The 20,536-nt window shown below is 39.4% G+C and overlaps 1 protein-coding gene across 11 annotated transcripts in view; it reads right to left on the reverse strand.

Moving 5' to 3' along the window:
* NAALADL2 (N-acetylated alpha-linked acidic dipeptidase like 2) overlaps nt 1-20,536 on the reverse strand; it is a 503,571-nt gene that overhangs the window by 80,396 nt on the left and 402,639 nt on the right. For all 11 annotated transcript variants that reach the window (XR_012661452.1, XM_075098454.1, XM_075098450.1 and 8 more), the window contains one exon: nt 15,089-15,235. Coding sequence is in view for 10 of the 11 variants with exons in the window: in XM_075098454.1 (XP_074954555.1) it covers nt 15,089-15,235 (147 nt within the window). In the remaining variant the exon portion in view is untranslated. The remainder of the gene's footprint in view (nt 1-15,088; nt 15,236-20,536) is intronic.

The raw sequence follows: 20,536 nt of genomic DNA on the forward strand, positions 1-20,536 counted from the left end.
ACGTTCACGGCGAGATTAAGCTTCTTTGAACGGCGTGACATGTTCCGCAGACATGTTCAAGAAAACTCTGTGAAAGGTATGTCTCAAAAAGGAATGTTACAGTGCTGGTAAGTTTGCTTGTTAACTTTTTCTACAAATCAATGCCTCCATGATCAATAGTCTATCACTATTTCCATACATTTCTAGAAGATTATTTCTGGTAGTAAGCTCCCACGACTTTCTTAAAAAAAAACATTAATAAATATAAACATAATTAGCACCACCTCACACAAATTTTTGTGTCCAGTGATGCATCTGTGTGTTGTATAATTTGTCACACAAGTATCTGAATAATAAATGAAGTGATTTTTTCCTTCAGAAAACTATTTTATTTTCTTTTTTAGATCTCAGGGAGAAGATGCACAAAGTAATTTATTATAAAGATGAAATATATACTTCAAGATTAATTCAAAACACCTATTCATCTTCGTTTTAAGTTTGCTCACTAGTTACTGGAGCCACGTCATTTGACTGGGGGGAGGTTGAGAAACACTGTCATTTCGCTACGGTGCTGCTAATGCTGTTCATCATCATTCACGTATTGTAATCAATAACTTAAAAAGAATTACATTATTTATATTCATTCTTGAGTACCTCACAGAGCCGGTGAAGGGAATGATCAGTGAATTACATTTGCCACACAAGATCAGATTATCGCTCCATCTAGACAAATATTCTCTCTCTGGAATCGAAACCTTGGTGGATCAGGCACCGGTACAGCAGGGAAACACCGCTCCAAGGGCTGTTATCCCACCCTACTCTAGACACACAGGTCAGGGTCCTAGTCGTTCCACACTCATCCCGCGTTCAGTGGTGACAGATGCAAACACTGAAAGTATACAATTCTTACCCGTTCTCTTAATTTCGGTGCCTTCATGGAGCAGAAGGTCTTGCTCCTCCTACACAGCTTAGATGGAAAGGAATACTAGGGCGTAAGTGTTTGAAATACACAAGTGAGCTGTGTGGCCGAACCCCAAGTCAGCTATCCAAACGGATTCAGAACATTTGCTCTTCTGGTATGAAGCTATGTTTTCATCACATGTTCTGTACGATCTAGAAGGCACCACACCCATAATCCTTGAAGTCCCAATGTAATGATTTGCTTCCTCTACGAGCTCTTCAGGAGAGAAATGAACAAGCATAACATGTATTTGGAAGCAGGCTTCCAAACCCTCCCCTTTCTCTCATCTTCCTCTTGGAATGATCTGTTAATGCGATCTTTTCAATACTCATTTAATGAAGCATTCTGTGAAATTAGAAAGACATTGATGTTCCACTTTTCAAATAATGGGTCACTTCTGATTAAACTTCGATTCAGCATTCACCTTTCAATCTTAAAACAAATTGCCTCCTTTTCTTTTTAATTTGAACCTGATTTCCTGCTGCCCTCAGGTCTCATGGCAGTAATTAATTGATTTATGAATCGATTATATGGGGATCGAAAATGCAGGAAAAAAACCCCTTAAAACCCCAAACCTGGCTTACTTTTGCTTATTTATGATGGACACTTGCACTAAAATTCATTTCTGATTTACTTGGCTCATTTTTCTAACTTATATTATCCTTCCTCAACTAATTAAGTGAACAGAATGCTTCACCTTCTAAAGGTATTAAATTTGCCATCCCTTGTGTACCGCCTTATAGCATACCTTCAATTTATATGCCACCTTTCAACCAATGCATTTTAAATCATGAATAAAATCCCACAGCACTTCTGGTGATTTAATGTAAAACAGAGTAAATACCAAGACATACTTTAGAGATCTATTTTGCTGTCATTAAAAAAAAAAATATTAATCAAATTTTACCACACACCATCTTAGAACTGGAAATAGTTCTGTGGTACATAGAACGATTTCCTTTACTAGGCCAGAACAATCCTGCATCCACAACATACAGTCCTCTTTTCTTGAATATTACTTTAGAAATAGTTAAATTACCAGTTAGAAAGCTCAAATTATGCAACTAATAATTGCTTAATGTGCCCTCATTCCTTGCCTGAACAGACCTTTCTTGCCTGTGGAAAATTCCCCAGCATTTTTAAGAAAACACCCCTCTATCCTTAACCTGGTGAATAATATATGAATACCTCCAGGATGGCTTTTTTGGGGTTTTTTGTTTGTTGGTTTATTCTTCTGAAAGCAACATGCACTGGAGGTTTCTCCACTCAGCGATAATGCTCAGCCTGGAAAAAACACAGTCTTTAGACTAAAGTTATTTAATCAGTTTGACCTCACCCTTTACAATATTTGTCTGTACTGCCCGTGTTTGCGCCACCTTTGCCCTTCTCAACGTCGTGCCACCAATTTTGTACTGCACAAAAGCAAAAGACTCTTAGGAAGGTGCAACACAGAGTAAGCAGCGAGAGCAAAAATCCTTCTGAAATTTATACAGGTAGGCCAAACAGTATAAACATGCTAATCTAACACCGCTAAAGCCTGCAAAGCAAATACACAAAAAAGGGATGAAAGCCAAGAGAAAGCTGTTTATTTTCTTCACGTAGACCAAAGAATAATGTCTAGTAGAGGAGAATTTAGGGGTGTAAAGCTGTTGCATCAGGACTGAGACTATAATCTGTTACCTGGCACACATATACCTGCCTGTTCTATGAACTATCAACCTGTTTCACTCTTTCTGCCTGTTTGTAATACAACAGCACGGAGAGCAGAATTGCAGCAACCCGAGGGACACACACAAACCCGCAGCGTCTGGTCACCAAAACGCAAAGCAAGCAGTCAGTGCTCACCTTCAGAATCAACCGGGGAAGCAAGTTGAGTCGGGAGGTTGAATTCACCTGCAGAACACATGCTATAAAGTTATGCTGGTGCCCAAAACTATTACCCAGAAATCCAGGCGCTTACAATTGCACGAGGACTTGCCTGCATCTGCATTCAAAACCATTGCCAAAAATTTGGCATAGCATGAAGGAGAACGCCCGTCAGAAGAAAGGATAAAGAGAGACCAGTGAGAAGAACGAAAACACCTCTGAAACGTGCGCTGCAGGCTCTCCCTAATTCCTTCTTCCATTTTACCCTAAGGTAAGCAACTGGCGTATGGTGCCTTGGCAGCAAATACACAATTGTATTCCTTTGTGAAACAGGTGTTTCACCTCAGCTAGGCTGGAAGACCACCTCTTCTCCATTTTCCTTTTTTTATTCCTGGCAGGGTATTAAGAGATTGAACTGGAAGAAGGATCAAAAAAAGAGTGATGGAAAAGAGGATCGCATAGACTAAAATATGGCGTATCATCAGCTATCTGGAATACTTTTAGTTTGGGAGGGTGCTGCAGACTGAAGCTGATTTTTAAACAGATTTACTAAAAAAGTGGATTATCTAGCAGAGAACACACCAAAGCCAAAGTGTGGTTCTCTAATGTGGGGGTTAAACTGAATCAATGGACTAACACCCGGCATTGCTATATGGCATATAGGATTTCTCACTAACGAAGGCCCCTGAAGTTGCAGATATATCACAGAAGAGAGTGCATGGCTCTGCATCTCACCAGTAGGCTGACTTTTCCCTTTCCAGCAAATGCTTTTGCTACCTAATTAAATATTCCCCCCCCCCAAATTCACACGGGATTATAAGGTGATACAAAAGTTGGTTTTCACTGGTTACTTAAATGAAATTCAAGACATAAAATGTGTGTGTGCTTTTAAAATTATTTTTAGAAAGCAAAGCTTTGCAGGCGCCACAGCCTAACTTACGTCAAAAACCTCAGTCAGTCAGAATGACCCTACTTTGTGACAACGGGCATGTCAAGGAGTTTCTGACAAGAGGCTTTTCTTTTGTGCTTTTTACCATTTCAATTTACTGAAGAACTTGTAGAAAAGAAACAAAACCAAATCTGTTTTCTGTTTCGATGTTCTGGTAAAGACGCGCACTGACCTTGTGGTGTCACCAGATGCTGGACAAAATCAGCAAGGCCTGCCAAATCAGACTACACGGAAAACAGAAGAGGCAGATTTGGAATCACTGCTGTGCAATTTATTTTATTTTTCAACTTAATTGTAGCCAGAAAACCTCAAGCCAACAGTCACCAGACACGAAAAGAATATAAGCACTTTTCTCTCATCTCTCTTAATTTAACGTTTTCTTCCTTGCAACTTTAAGTGAATCGAAATAATCACTGTGAAGCCATAAACTCACAGATCGCCGCACGAAGGAAGCAACTTTTAAGATATCAGGACACTTGCATAGCTTTATTTCGTCTCTACAGTTTTCCCCTGGCACTTTTTAAACTGAAGGCAGGATCAGCAGTTTAAGTAGGAGGAAGCAGCCCAAGCCAGGAATCTGGAACCTCACTGAGCATCTTCCCAAAGCTTCAGAAGGTCAGAAATAGGAGGCCCAGTTCAGATTCACTGCGTGTAAAGGAGACCCCTTTTCTTGAACGAGCGGTGTGAAGGATGCAAAAACATGCTGTAACATTTTATGATCGACTGTGAGTATTTAAGTTACACGGAAAACATGTAGTGCCAGTAAGATCATCCTAACAATGTCCTGCTATAGGCCATGAGTCCCAGCGACAATATCTTTCATTTTCACAAATATTATGAAGCAAAATGCTTTTATTTCCTGACTCGATGCTTCTTATTTCCAGTTTTTATTTGTAGTGCATTAAAAAACTATTTCAGTTATTACACTGAATGAAGAAATCTGATTTTATCCATTGGACAGATATTGCGTAGGTGGGAGGCTCATCATCCTGCAGTAAGAATCAGCATCGCCTGTTGCTACAAACAACAATAATGCCTTCAAAGACAATATTTACTTGTCAAAAGCCTGATTAAACAGTTCTTTAATGCCCATAATAAGATCATGCAATCAAACATCGCACATTTTACTTGAGAGAATGTATCGCTGACTCAAATCACAGCTGTTTGGCAGTCCAGAGGTCTTGGGTTTTTTAGTATTAAGTATTTAGTATTAAGTAATAAATTTTAGTATTTAGTATTTTAGTACTAAGTGTTAGAGACTAAGCTGAGTGCCACACAACTAATATCTGCTGACACAAACCAGGTTCTGACCCTTAGTGCAGATCCCCTACCAGAAGGTTTTTCGTTGACCTGTTGAATTTAGCCGCTCAGAACAGCAATGGTAAAACGTTACCTTGAACGCCAACACCCCATTTACTTCTCCAGGGAGGACCGATAATCCCGTGCCTTCTCTCCTTAGATAATACATGTTTTCAGTAACTAGATGCTTCAGTAGGCTATCCGACAGAAGCAGTAATTGGTGTCTAAGCAAATTTCTCATGTGTTTTCCCATATCCCATTGACCCTGTTAACTTCCAGGCTGCCTTTCTTCCATTGACCTTAAACAGGCCTCAGTCAACTCCAAGAAAATGAAGAGCCTATGAGCGAATCTGAGGACCGAGTTTACAGAAGCAACACGTATTCACGCAGCGTCAATGCTAAAGAAGCCGTGCATTTTCCTTACTGTACAGAAGGTTTATGAAAAGAATTTAGGTTCTTACCTGCACCGTGGAATGTTTGGAACGTCAAAGCACTAGGATTTGTGAGACCAAACAGATTCTTCTGGAGCGAAATAATGTACCCAACTGATGAGGATGTCATCAGTTTCACGAACATTAGTGGAATAACAAAGGTGCTCTTCCATGAAATTAAGTAGCTAAATATTAATATTATTCAATAAAATAACTCAAGCAATCAAGTGAACATCAAATGTATTTTGTCTTGTAAAACACTGGGTCATTAACCTCAACAATTTCAGCATACTCTCACTACCAAATTCAACTAAATTAGCGTCCAAAAGAACAGATGGACTAATGTATTAATGTATTGCTGATGAGTACCGCACTGAGCAACCCCTGAACACACTGAGAAATTAAAAAGCACTAATTTATGCTTAAGACAGACAGAAAAAAACATGTTGGTCAGAAGAAATATAGCATGAATAAACACAAGCATAGCTATTATAAAGCCAGTACAGCCCATCAATGAGAAAGGCAAGACACACAAGCAGCCGTAGTTTGGTCCTACCTTCACAAGCAGTCCCAAGACAACCTACTGCGGACTGGCTGAACTATATTTTGTTACACACTAGTAGTTCATCCCTTGTCCATGAATGAAAATGAAACCTCTCTCCACCTTGACACATCTAACTCCCATTGCTACACCTTGTTGACCTTAAAGTTCTACTACAAAGTTCACAAAACCTCCCAGCAGCAAATGCAACAGCACCAAACTCTCCAGAGACAGTTTAGAAAAAGGAAATCCTGGGCTCCCAAGCAGCCTGCCATTCCAAGGCTGATACACGTTTGCTCCTTTGCAAAGAATTTCTGGTATTCTCTGGTATTCTAAGCACACTAGTACTTTGATTCTTTCACACATGCATGAAACATCTCCCGTAAATCCCCATGGGCAGCTACAAGCTGTGTATTTCCTTTAAAAATTTAACATATACCAGGGAGAAAGGGGAGGAGTAAAACAGGGAGCAGGGGAGCCATGCAGAGCTGTATTTTTAGATGGAAAAGCTACCAAATTGCAGATCATCACAACAACACACTGCTGTTATGCAAACTCTGTTAGCCTGGATACAGGAGGGGAAATAGGGCTTCTGTTTAGGGTAAGAATCTCCCTGGAATATCAGGGTCAAACAACTGGCGCCAATCCTCTTTTACGGATATTCACGCATATGCCACAGGCCTGCAAGTTCTGTTTTGAGCAGCTAAGGCTGAAGTAAACACACCACGTCTTTGTATATGGTCTACCCCAATCCTTCAAAGAAAATGATGCCACGATGCTTCTAATTCAAGTTCTTGATAAATATACTTGGATCTGATAGCTTAACTGGTACTGACTGGGTGACAATCCAGGAGGACATAAATAATAACAGAGAATTTTTATAATTATTTAAAATATGTTATTTTGTAATAACATATTTTGTAATAAGAGGAATTTTATACTGTTTTAGCATAAAATTTACCAGAAGAGCCTGGTCAGCTGTAGATCATCCAAGTAGTCAGTGTGAAATCTCCAGGCAGTAACTAATGCCTTCCTATCTGGAAAGGGACTGGAGGACATACTGGAAATAAAGGAGAAAATGATCTGGGTATGGAGTAACAGTGAGATCAATGATGTGATGCAAGACGTTGAGATAACTGCATTAGGAATAGAGAGATCTGAAACTTCAGAACATAAAAATTGATTGACTTTAAGCACTAACTGTTTGACCAGTGAACTACAATAGTGATACAAAAATAGCTCTCAATAAAAGATACCATAGATTGCAGAACTCGTGTTTGCCTTAGATATACTCACACAGGTACAAGGCTGTGTTTGTGGAGTTAAATTTCTCACGTTACCCAGAATCTTTTCATTGGTGGTTTTGTAAAATCTAAGAAACAATGTGCTGGTTATAATGTTAACGGATGTAGCTATTCACGTGGTAATAGAGCCAGTGGCCATCAACTGCACTACTGAATTACCTGTGCGGGGATGATAGATAAGGCAGTTGCAAATCTGAAAATTAAAACCCCCTCCAAATGCTTCCTACAAGTTCCACTTTAATTAAATTAAACTTCTCACAGAGGCTAATTACTTAGACACTTTAACTAAACTAAAATTGAATAATATAAACATCACATCAAGGCCATAATTGGAACCAACTCAGTACATGAGTGAATCAGTAATGATAGGAAACAGACTCTCCCAGTCATCAGTGGGACAGAGAGATTCGTGGTAAGGTCCCAGCGCCGCCAGTCTGGCTGACTGGATAGAGTCCTGACACACGGCCAACACCCCGCACCTCCCCATGCCACCCTGCTTCCTGCGAATCTGTATGCTCAGTTCAGAACCTCACCGTGACACAAAGAACCTCAAGAAATGGAGGAGCAGCTGAAGGTCCCCATAACGCAGGGTTACAATGGTGCTTCTAACCACCGGTGCTGGAACCCCGCAACTTACAGACATTCAGTACTGTCCCCACACAGAAATCGGTGTCAACACCAGCTTCCCGTTCACTTCTAAAAAGACACAAGCTGGATGCACTGAAGAGCACCCCATGCTGCCTAAGCCCTCCCTCTACACGAACACAGGCACATGAAAGAGAAAAGCAGCGTGCAACACAGGAGTTATTTTTTAGTAAACTAGACCCTAAGTTCTCTCCATCAAGGACAGCTCCTCTGTTTCTTTTCTCATAACAAAGAAAACTTGGAAAGCTTTTGATTTCTTTTGAAAGAAGTGCGTGATGTGTCAGCCTAAGCATGGAAATACTGAAATCAAGAAACCGCAGTAAGTGTCCCCAAAGAGTGATAAAAAAAGGAAGAAAAGAGGGCAGGATTGGGGTGGGGGTGGGGGGGGAGCGGAGGCAGACGGTAAACACAACTGAGCCGCTACATTTGTTGAAGAGTTAAGATTTACTGGCCTCTTTTTTACACCAGTGTGGGCTAAAATCACTTTTAAGGGCTCTAATGAAAGTTGAAAGTTACCTTCAAAAAGTTATGCATATTTCAACAGAAATAAAAACCATTATGCATTCTCTCTAAAGAGGATACAATCTCAAACTGTCACAATTCTAAACTCTTCTACATATATTACATACAAATGCCTTCCATAAAGAAATCTCTTTTCATTTTTCGTCTAAATTAGCTTAGTGGTCCATGGTATTACGCATCGTGGTCTAGCCTGTGAATAATGTGACAGGTAATTTTTATACTTCTTGCCTGTACTTAAGTTTGAGTGAAGACACGGAAAACAACTTTTATGGTCTAGGTGTAAAAGTAAATGTTCTGTAATCCCTGCATACCCAAACTTGGACAGCTACCATAAAATATTTCATGCTAAATATGTGTCCATCAAGAAATAACTAAAAAAAAAAGAGGGTAGGGTTATTTTTTTTAATAATGTGCAGTAACTTGTGGTTTTTTCTTTCCAAACAAAACGATAATGCTAACATTGATGTAACCTACCACACTATCACAGAAGGGATCTAGGATTCTGCGTTATCAGGTAGAAATCATAGGACGCACTGAGAAGGATGAATAATACGCAGGTAACACGGGAAATCATCTAGCTATTATTTTAAAAATTGGATTCCTCACGAAACTGTTGACTGCAATGACACAGAAATGGATGGTAACAGTGTGTTTCCATCTTGGAAAAAAGCTCAAAATACTCCGTACCAGCTTAAGTTTGCAAGTGATCGGAATGGCCTCAAAGCGCTGAGCAATTTAACGTTGTTTGATTTACAATAGTGAGGAAACAATCAAATCCCTAACTGAAACCACGGCAAATCCAGATTATATTTTCTCTTGTACTCAAACATTAGGCAGCCAAAGCAAGGCTGTTTTTCTCAGTCTCTGTGACTTACTTGTGTCCCAGTACTTCAGCAACTATGCTATAAACTGTGCTCCGACAGACGCAGTCAAAATTAGCTAACTTGCAGCTAAGGGGTTGGTTCTTTTCTCTTTAGTGAAGAAATCCACTACTACACTTCCAAATACAGATCTTTTAAAAATTACTTTCCTCTGTCCCCTTCCATGAGGGAAAAAGGGCAAGCGTGCCCATCAGAGCAAAATGTTGATTCCCGTAGAGCAAACTATGTTTTTAAGCTGCTCCACCAAGAACAGGAAAAGTTATACAGGACGATGCTCATGTAGAAAGAAAAAAAGGCAAAGCTTAAAGAAACAAGGGAGAGAAATAAGAGAAACAGAAGACTATTAAAAGAGGAGGTACGGTTAAATGCCCGAAGTTCTGAGTCTCTCTGACAGCTAAAACTGTGGCTAGAGACAGGAGACAACACAAAATGTTCCAGACCACGCTGTTGGTCCTGGTGTTATATTTATATATAATCAATGCAGTGTGAAGATGAACGGAAGGGTTTATGCCACACAACTTTCTGGAGAAGGCTGGAGGCACCCTTGACACCCTACTGCAAAAGCTGTGTTATATTTTAAATATACATGTGGTATATTTTAAGATATAAAATTTACATTAATCTGTTTTAATTAGATCAGCGGAAACTTCTTGGAAAGAGAGAGCTCCCTCAGCAGTTACACCACTATGGAAGACTCGCGTGTCCTCCCTCCATATACCCCACGTACTGACACACATAATCTTGGCTTAGCGGAATCTTCTCCTCCTTTCCGTGTTTGATGAGGCCGCTAAAGAAGCAGGAATAGAAAATACTCTACCTCTGTAGTAGAGGTAATCTTTACTGCTGAACAAAGCTACAACTGCAGTATTCGCAGAATATTTTATATTCCAAAGAACTTCATTAAAAGTTCATAGATAAAACTCCAAAACTGCACCAAAAGCTGACACTTTCACACATTTTAATAAAAATATAACCTTGACTACCTCGTTCTTTTAGGATCCTTCTCACGCTTACGCTTTGAGCCTTTCACCAAGAGCATTGTTCCATTACACAGATGTGGGAAAAAATAGTAAGGGAAGACAAAAGCTAAACTGGGAAAAAACCCTAAAGTTCTCAAGTGCAGTGGTTTGACCAGAAGCACCAACTGTGTCTCAGAAACATCACTTGGATTGTGAAAGGTGCTTTACAGATTTGCATTAAATATGCCTCATAGCACCAGCGGTAAACCCTGCTCCACAGAGAGAGAGAGATATGACTCTTTTTTTTTTTTTTAAATAGGTTAAAAAAGGTGGTTTTATTTTGGTTCTCTGAATGTGAAATAATTTCGAGTTGATTTTCAGAGGAATTAAACAAATTCAATTGCCATTACATAGAATTGCAGGAACTCGGCATATTTAATCGCTGAAACACTTCAGCAGGGTCAGCTAGAGCGCGTGTCAAACAAAATTCTGACGGATTTTAGTTTCAGTGACTTTGTAAAGAAATGAACCAAGGAACCTGAGGAACAAGCTCCCTGCCGCCGTACAGGCCTTCCACCCGTTGCCTCAAAACCACATCGATTGTGTCCTCTTTCTGAAAGAAACCACTCTATGGTCACGAAACAGCTTTCCAAATCACGTCAAACAGGATCATGCAGAGTATTCTGGATTCATGCGTCTTTTCCATTCGTCTCCAGTTATAGGCAATTCTGTATTACTTAACAAGTAAGGGTTCACTGTGAGTAAACCCACTTTCTGTTAACGCAGCCCCAGATTTGAATGACGGGCCTTTTATTGCTTTAAAGGTTAAGTTCCAATATTTTTTACCCCTTTTATTTTTGCATTTTGTAGAGGTCATTCACAAGAGCAGAGCTGAGTCTCCAGTGAATGCTACTTCATATGGAAGAACACAGTTATCAGCCACACAACTGAAATCAACCATTTAATACTAGACTTTCCCTTAACATGCAAATTTAAAAAGATGTCAAAAAGCAACAGAGAAGGAGGAAAAACAGACGCGTGAGGGAAGAGAAACAGGGCAAGTTATTAAGTTATAGAGCAGTATTTTCTATTACACAGGCACACAATCAGTGTCTACCCATTCAGAGAGAACAATGAAGAACTCAAACAGAAACCGGATGCACGCTCTTCAGATCACACGGCACCATACCCAGTGTTTGCACTGGATTCCTACGTTTTTATTCCTAATTTACAATCAAGTAACCAGCAGCTGAGCTTCAGTCATGTTGTTTACTAAATAAAAACACCACAGGTGAAGAATTTACATCTAAGACACTAAGCAGAATCACAATGAACAGTGACATATCCAAAACCACAGGTTTGCCCATCTGTCCTCTATCATTACGGAGGACATTTATGTATTATACCTGTTATAACGTTTACTGGTTTGAAAATATATTGTCACACAAACATGACTAATATTTTCAAGGGCACAGAAATGGTCCACACATGAAAAACCGAATCGGAATTTACTCACTTGCTCCAATTTGTTATTCCTGGTGTACCAATGTTCACACGATCGAATAATTCCATTGATATCTAGCTCTTATTGCAGTACAGGGAGTAACAAAGACAAGTCTCTGATCTAAGACCTCTTTTGCTTCCTGCTGCTCTTTCTTGTTGATGTAAAGCTAAGTGAAGATGTTTCTAATATTATTCTCCACTGAGGCGAGGACTAATAGATTTAGAAATATTGGATTTCAGTAGGAGAGCAACTCAGATTTGAAATCAACATTACTTCTCTGTTTGGAGGCTCTATTTACATCTACCATGTAAATGAATCATTAACTTGAATCCTCCTCAAAGTAAGAGAGTCTGAAGTATTAGGAAAAGTATCAGCCTTTCCCCTAGTACATTACAAATCAGACCGTGACCCTCACGTGGAGGTGAAGCCAGCGCACCACAGGTTGGGAGGAAAGGAAGGTTTTCTTCAGCAAGCGCAAGAGAAGCCTCGTAAATTGGGTTAATATTCTGTTTTTTCCCACTTGAGAAATTCTTCCAAGTTTACTTCTTACTAGCAGACCAAAATGCTGCATGTTTTCTGCTAGTAAACAAATGAGCTGCATTTCACTTGGTGCATTTTTATATTAGTGGTTGAATACTTCGAATGCACTTTACTGGCTCACAGAGCTGACCACAGGCATTTGCCATGCAGAGTTAATCTCCCCGAGGCTGTGGTTCGCTGTATTAGGTAATTTTAAGCAAGACAGTTTTACTTACTCTTCTGGTCTGAACGTTTCCTCTTAGAACTTTTATTTCCTCTTATTTACTCCTCAGGTTCCTGCCAATGAAAAGCTTTTACAACCTTCTCTCTGCAGATTGGCATTACACTTACTGTGTAAGACATGCATTTCTAAAGCTGACCTGTAACTGTTGCTCTGTAGGCAGATTACAAGGCACTGCTCTTGGGCTTTTTTACTCCAAAACAGGTTTTTTTGAGAGTGGGATAGCATCGGTTTTGTGTGACATTGCACGCTGCCTGACAGGTGGATAAAATAAACAACTCACGCATATTCCAGAAGAGGAGAATTTCCTGGGCAGGTCACAGCAGCAAAACAGACAGAAGAAACCAACCTGGTAAAACGCTGGCTGCAAAAGCACGTCAAATCATCCCGTTTCTGAAGTCTGTTTTCCCAAATCCAGATCTTGTTTTGCAATGAAGCTGAGGCATAGTTTAAAAAGCTGAATGCCTTGGAAACAAACACGCAAAGATCCCTCCCTGCAACCCGACAGATTATTTTCATTCGCTAACCTGCACAACAGAAATTCCTGCAATGTTTATTAATACAGCTGTAAACCCAGAATAATTTCCACATATATATAGTTTGCCTTATAATAGTACTATCCCTGTTTCATGCAATAAACAGAATCCCCAATAAACTACTGCAATAAAGAGTAAACAGTAAACAGATTGCTTGTCTGGTAGAGTACTGCACACTAGGAGAGACAATGAGCCTATGTTTTGAAGGACTGTTAATAATCACTACAATAAATAACAAAAATATAGAGAAGAATGCAAATTTAATCATTTTGTGTAACTTCACTTGTAGGGGAAAAATCTATCCTTTCGCCAAAAGAAATGTACACGTTTTGCTAAGCAGATTTATTTCTCACATGAAAGAGATCTCACGGAGTCAGGATCTCCTACGTCTGAGAGGTGCAGTACATGAAGTTCAAGACTGCAAATTACACTTATCACAAGCTCTAGAAAATGATTTTGCAAGAAGGACAAAAGCTGAGTTTTCTACAGAAAATCAAATTTGCTGTGTCATATTTAAGGAAATACAAAAATATTTTCTTTTCTGACTTTAATTGCATTGCTGAGTCATCTCCAGCACTGTGCTGAGCCCAAAACGCGCATCGGCAACATTAACTGAACACGAAGAATAACTCTGGAAGGATTGAAATAGACAATAGCCAAGGGAACCTTCAGCGTTCATACTGTAAATGTGCCTGAGAAATACTTATTATTTTGATATACCAAAGTTTGCAGATTCCTTCTCATGCTCTGTAGATACTGTCTGCACAGATCTGGAATGAAAACTACGTGGAATAGCTGCTAAGTGACAACAGAAATTTGCACTGGGCCACAAGCCTGTCATAAAGATTACACTCACAGATCTTCTGCCTTCACATTTTCCTTACAGCCTTTGCCTTATGTTTAATATTAAAAAGAACACTTTGCTTAATAGGTGTAGTGACGCTTAGAAACAGAAGTCTCCTTATTTATATAAACTCTTGACTTAATCTATTACAATTTACTCAACAACATCACAACAACGCTCCAATATGTGTCATATTTCTGTTTCGTTGTGCATTTGTGAATTAGAAGCGCGTTAGCGTGCAGGGCCAGGAAGCACTCCCGTTCAACGCAGCTTCAGCTTTGCTCTTGACCTTGGAAAGATGTGTGTATCCGTAGATAAGCACAGTGCAAGAAGAGAAAGGAGGGGAATATGAAGTCAATGTATTGTTACACTTACAAGAGCACACGCACCTGTTCTCATGACTGCTTTATCTTGAAATAACTAATGCCAGGCTTCCTGATCCTCAGCTGACCAACAGAGGGTACGTTTGAGCGGTCCAGGTGCAACTATAACCTACAGTCGTGAAGGCTGAGGAAGGACAAACTTGCCTGACAGTTTATCTGTGTTCCAACCTGGTCTCCAAACAGCCTAACATGCCTCTGCCTTCCACTTACCTTGCGAAGGAAAGTGGACTGAATAAAACATGGTGTTCTGAAGACTCCAATCAAGCACACAGACCTCTACAACCAACATATATACTAGAAGCATATTTTGCCCACAGTATGAAAATGGATATGAAATTCATTCTGAAGGCTGTCTCACCCTACTGTGCAGGGGGGAAAAAAAACCACATCAAAGCTCATTTCCTCTACATTGAAAGTAGCCTGAAAAGCTGGCTTAGATAGTATGTAAAAAGTAATACTATTGATAATATTAACATTTTTAACATAATGTCCTCCATTTCTTTTTTTTCATTTGTTCTAAATATTTCTCTGTCTTTTTGAAAGTCGCACCCCTATAAAATCAGTCACTTTTAAGCTCTGTGGTAATCCTCCGAAGATCTGAAAAAATGCACATACAGGAGATAACTTTCCACTACAACACGCTTGTCATGTAAGGATATAACCTGAGGAAATCTAATTCTACGTTTCTGCTATTTTCAGTTTTTCCATTTTTATTTGTAACTACCTCTGATGTTTTGATGTCCTCATAAGAAAACTGCGTGGCAGGTACTCCAAGATGGTTGATGAAATAATCTGAATCTCCCTGTATCTGCACAGAACTCACATTAGATCCCGGACATTTAGTCTTCTCCACACAGTTGAAGCTCTGGCTCTGCAAAACAAACACAAATCAAAATTCTACTTACTTCGTTGCAACCAGACTCTTATAAACTCGTATCAGTAGCTGATTTATGCAGCATTTTTTGGGTTGAAGGATTTTAAAACCGGGCTGGAACTTAAAGTGGTGCAAACAGGTATTAGCTGATTCATACTTGATAGCGAGGGAGCCTACAAACCTTTCACCCTCTGTTGACGTACACTGCAGCCTTTGGGAGCGGACGGAGCAGAGAATGAGGAGCGTGCTGCAACACGGCCGAGGCTTTCAAAGGACAACGCCATACTGACGTGAAATGAATGGAGGAGCAAGAGAGGAAGCCTTTGGTAGGCATACGGGATGTCCCATACTGGGCAGGAGATTAGAGGTACCTTATGGAAGCATGCTTTGAGATCTTTAATGGCTACTAAGGAATCAGTTCTTTATTCAGTTAATAGCATGCTCTCTAACAGCAAAAAGCTGAATTAGATAATCATATTCAAGACATCTATGGTGCAAGAAATGCTGGCAATGTAAAGAATTTGCCACGGTTGCAGAAATAGGGATTAGGAGAAAAACAATTAAAAGGCTAAAGATACACAAATACACATTTTCTGGGTAAATTGCTTAAAACAACTCCAGTCAGTGACATGTTTGTGCTCCTTTCACGGAAGTATTTAATGGTGAAATCTTAGCAACAGCATTGCAATAAATAGATGATGAAAACTGGAGAACATGCCCAAGACTGAGCGCCACATACTGCTGTAGCTTCCAAATACATTAGGTAATTAAACACTTAGTAAACAGGAGGCACAGAGGCTTTCAACATCTATTACAGCAAATAAGCTACTTAGGTTTCTTTTTAAGAATGTAAAGAAATTGAAGTACTAGAGATTATTTACATTTAGCTAACAGTTTATATAGTGTAACATAACTTCCTCAGACCTACCTACTAAATTACTAGCTTGCTCCAAGAACAGTGTGAAGATTAGTTCTCCTTTAATACTAAAATACACTATTCTGTATATTAACGTTCCTGAGGTTAGCAAGGAAAATGTTTTAAGAGTTAGAAAGAGACAAATCTCGGTACTTTTCCATTTTTAAATTAGCGTAATTATTGCTTCACAGTTTCACTTCAGCGCTATGCAGAATACAATTGCCTATTACCCAGTATAAATAAAGGCTGCAGAGTCTCGGAAAAACTGTTTTAAAATATCTTCAAGAAATAGCTTCCATTGCATAAGTATTTTTGAAAGGTGGCTATATCGCTCTCTTTTTTTGTTACAGGTTTCCGCTTCCACCATTCTTACATACAGTCACAGCTGTGCGAGGTCCATCCGGAAAGACCGAGGGTTACAGCCAAAATAGAAACAAACGACCCCTGTATGTGCAGTCCACCCCTAGCAAATATTCTCCCCTTCAAAGATACCCATGGAGCAACATGATTCACAGCAGCCAAAATCCTGGCTCACCGGGACACGGTAAGGGCAAGAATAATAAAAATTAAACATTAATGTCTCTTTAATCTTAGGTGTCAATCTAAAGTCATAGTTGTTAAAACATTGCAGGCAAAAGTTTAAATCAGGGCTTTCTGGGGATTTTTAGATTAAGAGATTTTTTTTTAAAGTTTTTAAACCTGAAGGCATCTCTCTAGATACAACTTTTGTTCCTGTGTTTCAGTCCCCCTTTACAGCATTCTTGAGGAGCTTTCAATCACCTTGAGAAGACATTTAACAACATCACAGTGCGGCTGTTCAGACATACAAATCCACCTGCTACCTATACAGTCTCAATAAAGTCGGTAACCTTGTTTTTTAAAAACCAAAGCTACAACAGAAACCGCAGAAGGCCAAACTACACACAAATTTCAAAAGGTGTTTTTAAATAATGTCATTTTGTTTTCTACAGTCTTTCCCAGTCAAACCACTGTATAGCACACATCCACACATAAAGGCGTGTTTGTAACTTTATGCACATATATGCACACAAGATCTGTTTTTAAGCGATTGCTCCTTTCAGGAATTACAAGGTGTTTAAGCATCACACAGCGTACTATGCTGCAGCGTAGATTACGCTGCCTCCTGACCGCCTCATACTGCCCAACATATTCGGACAAGTCCCATAAATGAGGAGTAGTCTGCTCTTCCTTTAGTGTTTAAAAGTTTACCGAATGATGTGAAATACAACTTTTGGATTCAATACGAACATCTGTGATGCAAGCACAAAGCCCGGAGTTACCTACCAAAGGAAACCACAAAGTTAAATGACGGAATTAATCTCAATAAAACTGTCGGGCAAAACAATTCAGTATCAGAAAAGACAAAGAGCTGAAGAGTCAATGATCCACAAGCAAGCGACACACTACACGGAAGGATCTTCCTTGTCTTTCACAAAGGACCTGATCCTCGCTCTCAGGAAACACAATGGCAGCCAAGCTCTTGAAGGCTAATGCTACCTGCATCTACTCAGGTTAAGAATTTATGCAACTATCACGACTATCTGGAATTAATTTTCAAGAAGTAATCAACAGAACGAGTATCCTGCAACATGGGAAGGACCATCAAAATCTTACTATATACCTCAGAGAAGTAAGAAAATGGAGTGGGGAAATTAATGTACATTTCTTTCCTTGTAAATCTAAATCTTTATACCTTCTACAGTACTCGGTGCATATTAACCTTTCATAATCTATGAATTCATATCTAGAATTTGTTATGGCATTTTCAGAAACGGAATACTGTAAGCTGCTGACCAGAGGTACAAGTGTGGCCTTGGAATTTACACCTGGAATTCCCAACTGGAGGTGGAGTAATAGAGGGTAATAGAAAAGGAAAACAAGGTTTAATAGGATGAATAACATTTCACACAGCAGAATATGCCAGAAATTTTTAATCTAATATGCGAGAAGTCAACCGGTGTAACTGTACAAATGAAATTCTATGGCATTTTTCCATTAGTGTCATCTCACCCATAGCCCAAAATTGCTGGCTAAGTGTCAAGAACATAAGAAAACTGGATCATTACTGTCATCTGCTAAACAGATTGGGTTTCACAAAAAAGCAATTAAGGCTATAGACACTGCAGGGACACAGCTAATTAATAGAGTATTTTGATATTGTCCCCCCTTCTGTATTGTTCCTAAGGGGTGAAAATTATGGCGAGTCAGTTAATGCTGAATATACACCGACCCCTCCTTCTGCCAGCATACCAGCAACCAAAAGAGATGCCTTCCTTTCTCAGAAACCCACGCCTGACTTAGAGCCAGCATTCTGTCCCTCAGAAAACACTTTCCTACGTTCCATTTTAACTATTCAAAAAGAATGTTATTTTTTCCCCTGCTATATCAATAATGTAGGATTTTTTTTACGTATGAAAGTTTGCCTATGAAACATTTACAGATTCACTAAGGAGTACAATGAGATACGGTACTTTTTTACACCACCATCCTTCTTGGTACAGGAATTGTATTTTTATGTCAGCAACGTTCACGTCAATCGTGCTAGCGACTTAAAGAGTTTAACCGCTTTGTTCAGCTTCCACTGTCCTGACACACAAGCCCCTAATAATGACTAATTCAACAATAAATATTTAACACTGCACTAATATGGGAGAATGCTTTATGTGCAAGATACTGTTCTCTTCCAATTTATTTTTATTGTTACGCAGAGTCTACAACATCAGCATTCTTCAAGTCTTTGGCAATGACTGCAAACTTCATGTAGTGTGTTTTGCATTCATTAAACAAATGAAATGTTTCCCAAAATTAATGGACTTTAAGATAAAGAATAATAATGGCCTACAACTAATAAAACTTTCCCATCAATGAGGCAAGCTTTTAACTTAATCAATGCAAGAACAACAGCCCACCGTACAGCATGCCGCATATTTCACATACAATAACAAATCAAAGCAAATAAGAAGTTTAAGGAATTGGCAAAGCAAGCCTCTTCCTCCATCCCTGTCTTACAGTTATAAGAAAAGAAATTGAGGAGCAACGTCCTATAGTAAGATGTAAAAATGAGATAGTCTTAACATGCCGAAGAATGAGGGCAGGCATGGGAATGATGGGAGATGGGATGGGAGTAATTAGACATTGTAGGCTGCCTGCTTGCCTAAATACAGGTGTCTAATGCCATTTGAGATGTTGCGAGGCACTCACACAGATTTAGAGCAAGACACGGGGGAAAGCTGTATCTTACTGGATCAGCATCTGTAGGAAGGAAGTATAAAAAAGCTCAAAGGAACCCCATTCAGTCATATAAACAAAAAACCCACCATGTTTAATCCCCTTTATTTATACAGATTTGCTTGTCGATAACCAGCGAGCTCAGGTACCTATTTTTATTACTGTTTTGCAGTAACATCACTTAAGTCTACTATCAACTGCATTTATAGCATTAAAGCCAGCAGCTAGACACATAACCTAAACCACACCTACAAGTACCAGTTTATAGGACTATTACCCACGAATCCTGGCTATGTTAGTAGTTGCTGCTTTAATTTCCTTCCCTCCTCATCCTTACCTGGAAGAACCATCCTAAATCTTTGTTCGATCTTCCCACACTGAAGACACTACTGTTTCTGACACAGAAATTAACTTCAAAGTCCACTTAGTTGATCAACTGGCAATATTTTTCTTGTATCACGTGTAACACACTCCTAACAAAACGTACAAGCCCTGTCTCAAGTTTCTTTCGATATGCACCAGGCAGGGAAACCAGGAAAAGATCGTCTCCCTAAATTATAACTGCAATTTGTGACAAGCAGTTCAGCCTCCCTGCTTGGCAGCGAACGCCTGATCCTTACTGCAAGCCAAGCCAAGCAGGCATCAGTGCAGAACAGAGATGAAAAACTGCGAAAAAAATGACTGCTGCTAGGAAATGGAGGTCCCTCCTAAGGAAAACACTACCAGGAGACGTGGGCCATGGAATCGCCTGGGGTGGGGGTGAAGACTCCACCAATGCCAATGTCCAGAAACACAGGATTTAAAGGCATTTTAAAGTTCTTCAATGCCAAATAATTTGTCAATCATCATGTAACAGCAACTGTGTATCGCTTTGGCATTCTGCCTTCCCTTCAATTATTTTTTACCCACCCACCAACTCATCTGCTATTCTTCTGTGTTTAAACCTGAAGTCCTGTCATTTACAAAAAAAAAAAAAAAAACAACAAACACACCCAAAACCCTCTTTATAACATGACAGATTTTGTTCGTTTTATTTCTGATAATCTACAGAGTCTTTCCTTTCATATATGCAAGAACAATTTGTGAGTTCCCAGTTCGGAAAAAAAAGTTTAATTGCTACGGAATACGTCACC

This window comes from Phalacrocorax aristotelis, chromosome 7, assembly GCF_949628215.1.
Source record: "Phalacrocorax aristotelis chromosome 7, bGulAri2.1, whole genome shotgun sequence".
Taxonomy (NCBI): Eukaryota; Metazoa; Chordata; class Aves; order Suliformes; family Phalacrocoracidae; genus Phalacrocorax; species Phalacrocorax aristotelis.